We start from the raw sequence: 14,983 nt of genomic DNA on the forward strand, positions 1-14,983 counted from the left end.
ATACTGGGTTATAAACACATAAGACTCCAAAACAAAAAATGATTCTCTCGCATTAGCAGGATACGCCTCTTGATTACAAATTGGAAGGAAATTAAAGTGTTAATTCAGTCTATTTAATTTTTTAAAGACAATATGAAGCTATTAACTCATAGTCTAAAATTATCCATCAGAGTCCCAGAAAAAAGGTAACAAATACAATAAGCCTTATCTTTGCCACTGGTGTTATAAGACCCCGAACCTGGAAATAGAAGCCAATAAGCGTGAATTGTAAATAATATGCACGTTTTCAGTAGTCCTGGAAAAGTTTTAAACGATTCACCATCTCTTTGAGGCCTTAACCAAGACAAGAGGCCCTCCAAACACTGATAGATTTGGAGCAGGTGGAGGGATCACCAAGTGAAGTTTTGAAGACTGCTGGAGTCAGAATAAATAATGATAACGGTCCTTTCTAGCGCTAAAAATAGTTTTGACACTCGGACCCTTAGAAGTTAAGAATAAGCAACACAAAGGTAACGGCCTACTTTTTTTCCCTGCAATCTGCTGTGCAGAATGAATAAAAGATACAAGCAATATGAGATTTTGGCTGTTGCTCATCAACAGTTACTTGACTGCAGCAGTGCCTACTTCCGCCTCTATATTCAAATTGTTTTCCCATGCTGATTCTGCAGATGTAATTGAAAGTTCTCCAAAACCCAGTACACAGTAAGTGCCTTTCTCATCTTGTGAAGTCACATGCTCAGCTAAAAGCAGTACTGTTCAAGTTCAGATAGACTTTTACTATTTTCTAATATTTGAAAAAAAACATTTATATTTGTATAAATAAAATGAGATAAAAATGTAAAAATACATGAATAAAATGTAAGACTAAATTATTTTAATAAATAGCATCTAAATATCCTCCATCAGCATAAGAGGTAGTGTCAGGGGAATAAAAGAATAGTTTACAGTGTCTAACTAAACTCACTTTTGTTGCATACAGTTAATTTGTGAAACAAGCTGTTGCAGATGGTTTAGGCAAACAATTACTGAAAATCAAGATTTGATATTTACTCCGTAAGCCTGGTCACGGCTCCTTCCTGCAGCACTTACTGATCATTAATTCACAGATAAAAACATTATCCAAAGATCAAAAAAGTTTACCGCTAATACACAGAACAACCGGGTGAGAAAAGTAAAGAGAAATATAACTGCTACAGATCATCAGCAGAAAGATTAGTAGTACAAAAAATCACTTTTGTTCAAAATAGTTTTTCTTATAAACAGTGAAGTGATATAACAACTTTAAAAAAATACTTTTTGGAAGTACGAAAATATAGTTTTTATTTATTCCACGGATGTTACACGTAGTGCCTAAAAAAGTGAACAACGAATACACAAAGAGTACAATGGAACTGGGGGAAGGCTGGGAAGGGAACAGAAAGAGAAGAGGAAGGAAGAAGCTAAAGAGCGTCCCAGTAAAGCACGAGCTAAACTTTACCGCTGCAGCTTTGTAAAGCTCTATCAAGGAAACTTAATTCGTAACATCAGTGTCACAGAGGCTCTCATGAAAGATCACAGGTACAAAAACACATGGATATGAAAGACCATGGGTAGCAATCTTCTGCCCCAAGGACAGGAAGATTTCATACTCCTTTTCTTGAACTAGTAAGAAAGTCTTCGCAGGAGGAGTTCTCCATGGCCTACCCCATCTCATACTACATAGTGAACCACTACGCTTGTTAAAGGGCCTAGACTTTGCAGGTGAAATAACCAAGCAGGAGGCTCATCTCCAAATTTTAAAGGACTCAAATTTGACATAAGCCTGATGAAATGCCAAAGGTTCCAAAGGGATCAGGGATGCAAGCTACACTAAAAACCCAGCATTGAACTAAACTACTGATAAGAAAATATTACGGTAGGATATGGGATAAAAGGTCAGATCTGCTTTGTCTATGCAGGAGCAATAAGGGAAATGAAGCATTTAAGAAAGAGCATTTCCTTACAAGGGGGAGGCTTATATGTCAAGCATCTGGAAGATCCTGAACAGATCTCCAAAGAATGGGGCTTTTCAAAGCTTGTGAGCAGCACAACACCACCACTATTTACATCCTGTTTTCACCTGCACACACGGGTTCCTGCTGATTCCTCGGGTTCCCACCTGAGGAACATGGTGCCCCTAGTACTCATGCTTACGAATCGACAGCTCAGAAATGGCAGAAAATAACAGCAATGTCACACAAATTAAGAAAGTTCTGTGTTGGCAAAAACATAAAAGAGCAATTTTAAGCCCTATTTACAGATAGTTATGCGTCCTTTAACATTCATTTCACCTACTGCAAGTCTTTTCTTTTATCCTTTTTCTGCCAAAAGATTCCTTTAGGCCTAAAACAACTTTTTTTTGTTTTTAATCTCACACTGAATATCCAGTCAATATTTTTAGGTTTGAGGCAAATAAACGAACCGGAAACATGCTAAAGCAAGTAACTTAAAGCTGAATTACAAAGAACAATGAAATAATGCCAAGAGAATGGAATAAACGTGAAAAATCAACATTTTCTGGTATACATCGTTATGTTTAACTTTACTTGGGAAGTAAATCCTAACAAAAAAAACTGTGTGAAAGTGCAAGTTTCTTATCAACATATCCCCTCAAAAATATTACAGAAGTTAGCTCTAGATTAAAAAAAATATTTAAAATGAAAGAAGTTATTGAAAGTTTCACTGCAAGTTGTCTGGACATACAAGAGCAAGTCCTGAAAAGAAGTACTGAGTAACAGTAGCTGAGATCACAAGCACTATGCTATATCTCTTTTTTCAAGAAAACGCCTTCTATCAAATGTATTTTAAAAAACTCAAATCCTATAAATGCTACTTTTGCAGACTACACCCTAGTACCACTTTATTACTAGATTAAGTCTAGCAATATGCACATCTCCTTTTATAGTGGTTATCTCACAAAAGGATCACAAACTATAGTACCTGTCAGATATACCAAAAGTCCAAGAGAGAGGTCTCCACTGTGTTTATAAAGATCTGTACTCACTTAACAACACAACACACCAACAGTTTGTTTCTCTCGTTTGTGCCTCTAGTGAGTTGTCAGCAAATGATAGTATTAGTAGCTAGTTTAGCAAGAGTCTCATAAAAAGTACTTACGATTCCAGTGCTGTGAGAAGTGGATCAGGCTCAGGTATCTCTTGGAGTTGATTGCTCTGGTCTCTGCTCAATCTTATGATATCACACAGGGTCTGGGAAGCATTTGATTGCCTCTGTGAACAACAACGTAAGAGCACATGTCAGTGCTAACTTCTCAGCCTGGCTCATCCTGGCTGTCAGAGAAAATTTAACAGCTGGGCTCGCAAGAAACTGAAAAAATGAGCATTTTCAGTACAAGTGAATTATTCATCCTTATGGTTCTAATAACTCACATCAGCGTAATTATGAACAGATTTTTAAATCAAAGAGAGGGTCTTCCTGAATGTCTCAATTAAATGCAATTAATGATTGCAGAAAGTGAGGATTTTTTTAATTTTTTGACCAAGCGTGTTAACTTGTAAGTTTCAAATACAAATATTTCATTCTTGCTTATCACTACTCAGAAGCTTCCTTCCATGAACAAAAATAAATTGCTTGATAAAACCATTTAAAATTTAATTACCATGCACTAAAAAGCTTTAACGCAGTATTTTGATAAATTAACAATCTCAGCCTAGCCATTGATCAAAAACTCTCTCTAGCTACTATACCTATAGGGCCTAATGCTGCAATTCAGCACTCATCCATAAGACAGTATTGCAAAAGACATGCAAATCAGCATGCTACTTCCCATTTTCTCTCTCAGAAGGGCAATTTTTCCTGTGATAAGCCAAAGGAATCATATTATTAGCGTTAACAAAAGAATAATGTGCAATCCAATTCACTTTGCTGCTGAGAGTCACAGGAAACTTTTAACAAAGGCCCCATCTTCATCTAAATCAAAGTAAGCCAGATAGAGATATCAGTGCTTTTCCTTGCATTTTTCCTCCTCCGCATCAGCGATGGCAGTCAATACCCAACCGTAAGATGCTAGTGTAGGAAACCGAATTCCAGAACTAGAGGTTCTGGCTTGGCTGTTTTGTGACAATTATTAAAAGAAAAAAAGAAGAAAAGAAAAGAAAAGAAAAAAAAAAAAGAGAGCCTTTGTATGATTCAATACTCAGCATGTCTTTTTCATAGGCTCAGAGAATTCCATCTTGTAGATTTATCTGAATACTTACTTATTTATGGTCTAAGAAGAACTGAAGGTTGCAGTGAACTAGCTAAATTATGAAGTTATTCAATAGCCTGTTTCAAATAGCATGTTCCTTCTTAAACTCAAGTAAATTACCACTGACTGCAGATTCTACAACAAATTCATGCAACATCGACATGAACTAAGAAATTGGTAGCAAAATGAGTCAAAACTAAATCAAACATAAAACAAAACATTTTGGTACTAGGCTTAGCAACGAAAGGACAGGATGTCCATACAGATCATCCTTCATTAATCACCTTCCATAAGTCATCTCAGTATAATTCAAAGAGATGGAGATAGATTCTTCTGGATCTTACAAAAGCCACTGGCCACAAATACAAAACTCAAATTTTGTCATACTCACATCCTCATCCTGGCTTGAATGGATCAGTTCCACAAGTCTCTGAATAATTTTTGCTTCATTAAGCCACTGGAGGGAAAGGAAAGGAAAGCAAAAGAAAATCCTTGTTTGATATCACAGAATTCAAAACAAGAGGATCTTTGTGAAGCTTCACATAAACATAGGCTTTTCAAGAAGGGAAAGTCATTTCCCTCTATTTCATAATCAAAGTCACATGCAATGTACAATTTCCCCTCGGCGCAGAGACAGATGCATTTTAATTTGCATCAGTAAGTGTACCATGCTTATGAAACTAAAGACTTAAACGCGTTCAGAAAACAGAGAACAGGTAAGTTACGAATACTATCTCATCTGAAGTAGCATGAGCATAACTATCAATATGCTTCTCTCCTGCCATTTCCCATTCTTATACTGCTCTTTACACTGGTGCTATTACACCTTGTCTCCTTGCTCTAGTTCCAGCTTCAGACTACTGCCCTCTATTAATGCAAGCTACGCTTCATCGTCCCTCCCTGATCGCATGCAAAGAATGCCATCTGCAATCAATACATTCAAGTTACTTCCTTCCCAGCTCCATCTACAAGCTCAGCTTCTTATTTCAACAAAACCATTTCCACTCAGGTTTCTAGGGTCTTCATCCAAAGCAAATGGCTAGATGTCTAATGGCTAAGATGACTGCACTTTCAGTTGCTTTTGAAATGACTGACCAAACCTTAACTAAAGTGGGAAAAGATTTTGGAAGTTTCTGTAATGATCTTCTATCACTCTTCAGATGAGTGCCCAGCAACAGGACAAGAGGCAACGGGCACAAACTGAAACACAGGAAGTTCCACCTAAACCTGAGAAAAAACTTCTTCACTGTGAGGGTCATAGAGCACTGGAACAGGTTGCCCAGAGGGGTAGTGGAGTCTCCTTCCCTGCAGATATTCAAAAGCCGTCTGGATGTGATCCTGGGCAATATGCTCTAGAGGACCCTGCCTGAGCAGGGAGGTTGGACTAGATGATCTCCAGAGGTCCCTTCCAACCTAAACCATTCTGTGATTCTGTGAGTCATGGGGTAAACGAATAAAGTTTCCTGCCTTCTACTGCTTCTTTATAAGAAATCTCTACACGTATCTTCTATCCTTGAATACTCACTTTTTATGTTATCTGTTCACACGACTCAACTACAATCTTTACGTTGACTCTTTACTAGCTTTGCTCTAATAACCTTCCGACAGATCTCATCCTGTCCTCAGCAATGCCATATTGAATATGACCTATGTCTGACTTAAAACAAGTCAAAAATCCTAGATCATCATTTTTAGTGACTTTTGCCATCAACAACACTGCTGCTTTCCTACTAAGACTGAAATTTATGACTTTGCCTCCCTTCTCGAGTTCCATATCATTGCAAAAACACTAATGTTATCCAGAAATCTTTCCAGCATACAGCTGGGTAATCAAGTATCTCATTCAAGACCATATTTTCAGATCTATTCAGATTTCTATAACCTCTTCTTCCTGACATCCAGTTTACCCAAAAGTCCAAAAGACTGAGCTTCTAAGACAATCTTCCTGACCAATCTCTCTACCAACCTGCCTCTTCACCTTCTTCCACTGGTTTCTAATTTTTTGGGATGAAAATCAAATTTCTGGACCACCTTCTCAGGCCCATGAAAGTGCAGTTGATCCCTGCTTGGTCCATGTCTTAACACATCAGTCTTGCCCCCTCCATTCCACTAAAAAAGCAATAATCCTTTGCTTATTTGTTTATTTATTCTAACAAGTATCTTTTCTCATTTCCATGTAGTCGGGTATGGCTACTGAACTCCCTCTTTCAAACCCTAAGCTTCTGACGATAGTTAAGGTAGTTGTTAGTTGGCAATTTACCAAAACAGCTTCATCAAGATTAATTAAAATCTCTTCATTTATATCTTCTAAGGAACTGCTGCCGAAATCCATCAGTTGTGCCTACTGGCAAGCTCTGTAACAATAAAATTACCCATCTCCCCTCTCTGTGTGCACTATTTGCATGTTTCATCTTTTCATAATCAGTTACATACCCCATGTTTGGACAGCACTAGGACTACAACCCCAGGTTTTAACTGCAATCCCTGGATATTCCCATTGCATAATATTAATAACAAAAAATTATATCCATTTTTACCTGTAAGTTTCCTTTCTTCAAAAAATAAAGTCCATAGGAATGTTGCAGTGGGTACTTCAGGCTATTTGTTATTTCAGGCAGAACTGGACTTGCCAATCACTGTCAGCAAAGGAATGTTTTACCTACAGAAGTCCCATCTAGCCATACGACTTCCACAGTCCAGAAGAAAACAACATATTGAGTTAGACACTCCTGCATGAAATGCATTTTTTTCTACTGCAGAATATAGTAAATTAAATCTCAAACCTCCATTGTAGTTTCCATTTTATTCTGTTTCAATCTTTTTTTTTTTTTCCCCCTTAGAGTGGTTGGACCTGTGGGCCTTATTAATTAAAAATGTAAGTTAAAAGGTAAGCATGGCTAGGAAGTTTTGTTCTTTGTGCCTAGACTGCGAGAACAATGGGTTCCGGAGGGAAGTAAACGGCCACAGAAAAAGGGACTAAGGAGAGGAAGCATGAACATCCATCTGAACACAGAAATTACTGTTCTTGGAAACTGAGACACAGAAAATGTAATTTAAAAGGGAAAAACCAACTGAAACAATCCGTTAAGATCAGAAGAGCAACACCAAAACGTCTTGAATTAAGAGGCTAATGTCTACGAGATGGACTTTAATATTCACTAGAAAAGGAATAATCTTCTATTTACTCCTCAAATAAAAGCTGTGCCAATTGCAAGGCCTCTCCTATCTGGACTGAAGTACAATACTGTTACCTCAGCACCTCCCTTAAGAGAAAGATTCACACTTGAGATACAGACTCTACTGACTACATGCAGGTCAGCAGGATAAGTAATACATTTGCAAGGAATTGACGGACAGACGACTTGTGCCTACGTTCAGCAGGACTCATTCTACAGGAAAAGGAAGAATGCAGCAAACAGGATCGGCAAGCAGGAGTTAGGCAGTTTATGTAGCAGCTGTTCGCCAACAAAGCCAAGCTTCTGCTTCATCTGCTGCTTCACGATTAGGGAGTGTTAGACTTATAACCAACTGCTGCTGGGCAATACCTGTGTAACTTTTGTCCACAGAAGAACAGAAACAAGCAGGGCATGCAAACTGGTCCACACAAACAGGGACCTGGCAGTTAATGCGGCAGGTGGCACGGAAGGCGGCCTGGAGGCACTACTTGAGGCTGTATGCCACTGGAAGAGTCAGTGCAACCACAGTGGTGACATGCCAGGAGGCACAGTTGCCAGGTTACCTGCTGAGGCAACTGTATCTGGCATGAGTGGCCTCAACTTAGGCGGACGTCCTGAGAGAGAACATGGCCAACCAGGTCTCAGGCAGCAGGGAGTGCTTGGTGCTGCTCCCTGCTGGAAATAACGGTCTCACCTGTGGCACACGCACTCTCAGCAAGGCACTGTGCTGCCAGGTGAAGAAGTTATGGAGAGGAGGGGAGAAGGTAATGTATTATCAGCACGGGATGAAGATTCCCAAGTTGGGAGTGGCTGGAAGCTGGCAACATGAGAGATGCTCCTTCACCACCTGCAGATACGTGCTTACAGAATATGTTCAGTGGCATGATGGTAACAGGTGAGGAGGAACAAGTTTCCTCAAGGGAGTCATCAGAACCAGCTGAGCCTGAACCATGCATCCATTCCAAGAGGAAGCAGCAGATGAGAGCAACTGGAAGCTCCCTTTTGCAGGGAATGGAAGAACCCATTCACCAACCAGATATGCTGTTTGGAGAAGTATGTTGCTTGTCAGGAGCTCAGATTCCCTAATGTGCGGTGAGACTTCCAAGGCTCATCCAGGCCTTGAACTGTCACACCTTCCTGCTCATCCATGTGTGCACCAATATTACCGCCAAGGGAGACCTTAGGCATATCAAAAGTGACTACAGGACCCGTGCAGGGGGACGCCCAGCATGCTGCCTGTCATATTCTTTGCCAGTTTCAAATCTGGCTGAGCTTTCGCTTTCCTAGTAACATCCCTGAATGCTTGGGCAATTTCTCACTATTGCTCCTGGGTAGTCCATCCCCACTTGCAGTCTCTGTACTTCCTGTTTGTGCTTGAGCTTAGATAGGAGTTCCCTGTTCATCCATGCTGAGCTTCTCCCATGCCTGCTTGACTTTCTGCACATCAGGATGGGCCATTTTGCTTAAATACTCTTTGATTCTTACCTTCCTCTACCATCAGTAATGCTTCACTCCCACAGGTTCTGCTACTAGGATCAAGGACTTTGGAGGACTAAGGGTAGACATTACCAGCAGAAAACTCAGTCAATAGCAGAAGCCAATACTGTTAAGCATTTTCATTAAAGACCTGGCAAAAGGGGAAAAAAGCACCCTCAGCAAGTTCAGGAACAATACTAAGTTGGATGGCAGCAGTTGGTATACAGGAGGGCAGGGCTGCCATTCAGAGGAACCTAGACAGGCTGGAGAAATGAGCTGGAAGGAACCTCAGAAAGTTCAACAAAGGCAAAAAGTAAAGTCTTGCACTTGGGATGGAATAACTCTGTGCAGCAGGACAGGATGGGAAGCAACTAGTGAGGAAGCAGCTTTGCATAAAAGGCCCAAGGGATCCTGGGGTTCACTCCACCAGGACTCTGCAGTTCACCCTTGCAGCAAAGATGACCCACCACATCCCAGGCTGTGATGGTACAAGAGCAGCCAGCTGAGTAAGGGAAGTGATTGCTCCCCACTAATCGGCACTAGTGAGACCTATCTGGATACTCGGTCCAGTTTGGGATTCACCAGTATAAGACAGACTGCAATACTGGAGTGGGTCCCACGGAGGCCACTGAGATGGCTAGGGGCTAGAGCACCGGACCCTGTCTTGCACGGTCAGTATTTCAGAAAGTATATTATATTAGGACTTCAATAAAACTTCTTTTTTCTGAAACCTGCTGAAAATATACCTAGTAAGGGGTGTAACTTTGGCTGGAATATTCCTATTCAGATACAATAAAAGAAAGTAAGTTCATGCTTTATTATTTAAGATGGTAGTGAAACACAACCAACAGCAATCAATAGACTAAGCTGTCTGATCTTTTGAGGATTACAACATCAACAAACATTTCACTGAAGTAGTCAAATTAATCATTCCTCATCTGTGAAAGGCTAATTTTGCACTAGTCTTCTTACAAAAGAAAGGTATCTGAAAATCCCGTGGTAGTCTAATCTAGCCCTGAGAGGTAGTTTCTTTAACCGTAAGGGCAAAAGGCCCTTCTTATTCTTATGTTTCGTTACCTGTGAAAGCAACAGAAAAACGTGGGACAACATACAGTAGCATTTTTTGGTGCTACGATCACTATCCACATCAGATTCTGATGCAAAGGCTACCCCGCCAGTTGCTCTTACACAAAGTGAAGAACTGGAACATCAGCCCACCAAAATGATACAGAGCTAGTGAGGTATTTCACTGAAAGTTACTTAATTTGGAAAGCTGTGGTGCCTTGTTGCTCTTCAAAAAGATGCAGAGAAAAGAAACTGATCCACCCAGGACAACAAGATTTCTTTTCAGAGTACAGCTGATCGCAGTCTCCCTGTCACTATGGAAACCTTATCAGACATGCTGACTGCTGTAATCAGCTCTGCAATCCAAAGGCAGACCTTTGCAATGAGATCCCAATGACTCACTATATTCCAGCAGAGTCATGCTGGGTCTTGTCTTTCAGACCTGAATCAGGAGGCCAGACTAACTCTCTTCAGTGAAGATTATAAAACTGAAACTATACTTTTTGTCACTAAGGAAAGCAGGAGGAGATGAAGTGCAGAAGCAATATCCAGAATAACTAGATGTGTATGCTTCACATAAATACAGGATCACTGAAACATGCAGTAGATCAAAATTCCAAGTACACGGCAGCAAAAATCAAATGTGGAACCCTCTCATAATGATCATGCTCTTTTTGTATTTTTCTATGTAACATTTTATACTGACAACATGTATACAGAGGACAGACTTCTTTGACACCATTTATCTGTCCTGATTTTTAAAATGCTTCAAGAAGCAACCTACACTCCAGTTTTATTGCTCTACAAGAAGTATATTATTTAAGGTCAATATTATTTATTTCCCAGAGACATTCTGAAATCAAATGACAGTGATCAAAGAAAAGAAAATATGCTGTCATCTATCTGTACAGCATAAGCTTTGTCCAAGCATATCAAAAGGTAAACGTCTGAAAAACAAGCCTCCTCAAAGGATCTCCTTAGAAGTTTCCGAAGACTCTTCTAGTATTTCCAACCACGAGAGTCCAGAGCAAGGAGGAGCTAGGGCTGTAATGATGCAAGCCAAAGTAGACAACAGATTACTTCACTTATGTTGCAGCTACCCACGGGCTAATGAATCTGGAGGCATCTTTACACAATGGTGCTTATGCCGTGATACCTCTGGCAGAAGCGTGTAGAAGCAGCTTGTGCAAGCAAGTTTCTTCTTGATGGCACAGCTCTCCAAGACAACCGAATCTAAGCTACATGAACAAAAACACTCCTCTATCATATATGAGCATAAGGAAGCAGAGAGATGCAACTATCATATTTTCTTGTTAACTGCAGGCCCTCTTGCTGAGTTCTAGATTAAGGAAGGCAAAGGGAAAAAGTACCATATACTGGCCTTCTGCAAGCAGTTTAGGAAAGTATAAACTGGATTGCCACCTTCTCTTGGCTTGTATTCATCCATTTATCTTCTACCCCTTTCTCCTCCCTTATCATTGCACAAAGCTATGCAGACAACCAAAGCAAATCAGTGATCCGGCTGAAAACAATCCTTGCAAAAATAAGAGAAAGGTGCTTTCAGTTGGATCAATTCCCCAATACATTTCACATTACAACCACATGAACGCTTCAGCTGGCAAAGATGCAAGAGGAGAGGAGCTGGATGAGCAGAATAAATATTAGGAGAAAAGGGAAAGAGGACTGCCTCTTTTTGTGGCAATGCCAACTTAAAGTGCTCGTGGAATTATTGACCCAACTTCACTTAGTACCAGAAGCCAAACACTTGCACTAAGACTATGACAACTCCTGCCCTCGCTAACATCATCTAAGCAAGGAGTAGCCAAGGAAACATCAAACACACGCTTTAAAAGGTCTATTCAGTAGAAAGCACAACAGGGAACTGAACCACCAGTACTGTCTAACGAATACCATCTAAAAATCTCTACAATGGAAGCCTAGCAAATGACAGACTGTCTTGCAATTATTAGGGAATCTCTGACTTGCTGAGTCAAAGGGACAATGTGAACATCCAATCCCTAATGAGATATGCCGGGACACTTGTTATGCAGAGTACAATTCTGATCAACTTATGATATCATCTTCATAAATCTGACACTATAAAACACTACCTTTCAAGGCAGCACGAAACATAACAAATCAACCAATAGTAACCTCTGGCAGAAAAGCGGTCTTTTCACACCCCTAACTGATGCATCTTCAACAGCAGTACTTTCTAGTGAAGAACAGGGCTTCTCAAACTTTATTTGGACATAAAAGTTTCCAGCTTTCTGCTAAGTCACACAAATGGAAAGTAGAAAGCATTTAGTTGTTCAGATGGCATTCATATTTTACTCGGGAAGAAGCTGGAGCGTAACCTAGAAGACCTTGATATAATGTTAGAACTCCTTAGATAACATCCAGTAGTGGTGTACATCAGTATTATGGAAACCATGAAATACTAAATTTAATCGCTGTCACATTACACAAGTGTGTAATCGCTGTGTTACACAAGTAACAGACAAACAGCTGTTTTGAGGCAGCTAAGCATTCCCATCCATTCTAGCTACTACCTGACAACCAGTATTTTTTCCTTCTGCGATGGAAAGTCCGCAAATACAACTTTTATTTCTAATATCTAGCAAAAATAAAGACTGCACATTAACTTTCCTGTGAATTTAAGTTTCTGACTATACCACCAAAATTGCTGGTAAATTATTTCTCTATACATTTAAGCCTAAATTTGAATACTGCTAATATCTTTTGTCTTTCCAAGGAAAAATCCTTAAGCCATCAGATTTTTACATTTTCAGGGAGAATATTTATATTGACACTACTTGAAAAAAATATTCAGGATCACTTCCAGCGCCTCATGGTATCTTTCATTTGGTTTTAGTTGGCATGAAACCTTTAACAGATGGAATTAAGATAATAGGATGGGGTTAAAATACTTCCCACCCAGATCTGACCAATTATGGATGGTTGATATAATATGGAAGCCATCCATCCAGGAAAAAGGCTACTCAGTTAAAATATCATTTTAACATCACAAGAAAAAATGATTGCATTTATCGTGGTAATGATATTAGCTTAAGTCTTAAGTCTTGACTGGCACATAACGAGAAATTTTCTTACTTCACAAAATGGATGCTACAGTAGAAATAAACAGTGAGACAAGAGATCCTTTTATTATCAGATTTTCCTTTTATTATCAGACGAGAGTGTATTCACCTGACCTTCCATAACTGTTTGATGTGAGAGAAGAGGAAATTTCCACATTAAGTATAGTGTCCCAAAGGAGCAATATGAGATGGCAACCTGCCCAATACTCTATTGTCTTTCAGGTCGCAAAAGTTTGTTTAAATCTTTGTAAGGTTCATAATGAAGAGCACAAAGCTATAGTTCATCAAACTAACAGAATAAGACTAATGAAGTACAGTTTCATGATGTTTAGTGTACTCTTTCAGGAAATAACCCAGGTTACAATAAGAGAGTATTAGAGTCATAGCATAATGCAACGTTGGAAGGCTCTCTGAAGATGTCTGGTCCAATCGCCTGCTCAGAGCAGGTGCCATTAGAGCAGATTGCTCAGGGCCTTATACAGATGAGCTCTGAGTATCTCCAAGGATGGAGACCTATCTGGGCCCCTCTCACGTTTGACCACCTTCAGGTGGAAATTTCTCTAACATCTAATAGGAATTTCCCTTGTCGCTGCTTGTGCCCATTGCCTCTCATGTCTTCAGGTGCACGGCTGAGAAGAGTCTGTCTCCATCTTCTCTTCCCACCCCCAGTAGGCAGCTGCAGACCTCAGGAAGGTCTCCCCTTTGCCACTTCTCCTCCGGGCTGAGCAAACCCCACTATCGCAGCCTTTCCTTGTATGTTCTGTGCTCCAGCCCCAACTATCTCAATGGCCTTCATGAGACCTGCTCCGATACTGCAATGTCTTTCTTGTAGTGGTGAGTCCCAAACTGGACCAGTAACCAGATGAGTCTCACCAGTGCTGAACAGAGGGGAGCCATCCCTTCCCTTACTCAGTTGGCTTCACTTGTGCCATCACAGCCTGGGATGCGGTTGGACCTTTTCTGCAAAGCTGCTTTCTCTTTCGGTGGATCCTCCATCATCATCATCCCCTGTCCGTCCAGCTCTTGCAGGCTTTTTCCTCTCAGCAATTTTCTTGATATTATTATTTGATTTCTAACCAACTTCAATTGGCAAACTTTCTGTTAAAAAACGAAGACTTCCTTTCATGGTGAATGCACATGCAAGTCTGGGGGGATCAACCTGTGCCTGTATATTTTCTTCTCTTGAACAGCATGCACACTGCACTGTGTACTACACAGCTAAGAGGAAGAACGAAGCACTGGTAATTATCTAACACACTGCTTTCTGCAAAGAACTTGTACCTGCTAAGCTATATTTTGTTCAGTGCTCTGGACACAGAAGACAAGCAGCAAAGCTTGTCAGATATATAATTCCTGGTGTGGGCTTCACTGACTCAAGTGCAGTTATCCATGCGGCACACTGTCCTTTTGGCTCACTGAAAGGGAGCTAAAGTAGCTTTTTTTCCTCCAGTCCTGCACATCTCTTCTGCTGCCCACAAAAGGGGGGATGAGGCAGCCTCACCCAGACTGGGCTGCAAAGGGAGAAAAGCTTGTCTTACCTGTAAAGCAAACTAAGCATCTCAATGAGATATTTTCTGCGGATGCATATTAAAGAGGAAGGAGAAGGAAGAGGCACAGTGTATCATCTACAAAAATCACATAAACCCCCCTTGAACACAGCTAGGAACTGAACAAATTACTGTTTGTTTTACTTCGCAAAAGCACTATAGCAAAAACAGTTAGGGAAGCTACTGGTTGCTATATACAAAAACAAGTTGGCAGGAACTTCAAGAAGCATATCCTCTACTGGTAGTGAATGAACCAGGCTTGTTCCACTGTGCAAGCCGCAAACAGGCTGAAGTACCCAAAGTAATTGATGTGTACACTCTAGCACTAAGAAAAATAATTTTCAGAAGAGTGGATGCGCTCTTGTAATAAATGACAAACAGAGTTATATTTCT

At 40.2% G+C, this 14,983-nt stretch overlaps 1 protein-coding gene across 2 annotated transcripts in view; it reads right to left on the minus strand.

The window, feature by feature from the left end:
• PPP6R2 (protein phosphatase 6 regulatory subunit 2) overlaps positions 1–14,983 on the minus strand; it is a 107,201-nt gene that overhangs the window by 41,192 nt on the left and 51,026 nt on the right. For both annotated transcript variants that reach the window (XM_068941634.1, XM_068941557.1), the window contains exons 6-7: positions 4,617–4,682; positions 3,136–3,248 (exon numbers count right to left, since the gene is read on the minus strand). In XM_068941634.1, the coding sequence (XP_068797735.1) occupies positions 3,136–3,248; positions 4,617–4,682 (179 nt within the window). The remainder of the gene's footprint in view (positions 1–3,135; positions 3,249–4,616; positions 4,683–14,983) is intronic.

The sequence above is a fragment of the Struthio camelus genome, chromosome 1 (genome assembly GCF_040807025.1).
Source record: "Struthio camelus isolate bStrCam1 chromosome 1, bStrCam1.hap1, whole genome shotgun sequence".
Taxonomy (NCBI): domain Eukaryota; kingdom Metazoa; phylum Chordata; class Aves; order Struthioniformes; family Struthionidae; genus Struthio; species Struthio camelus.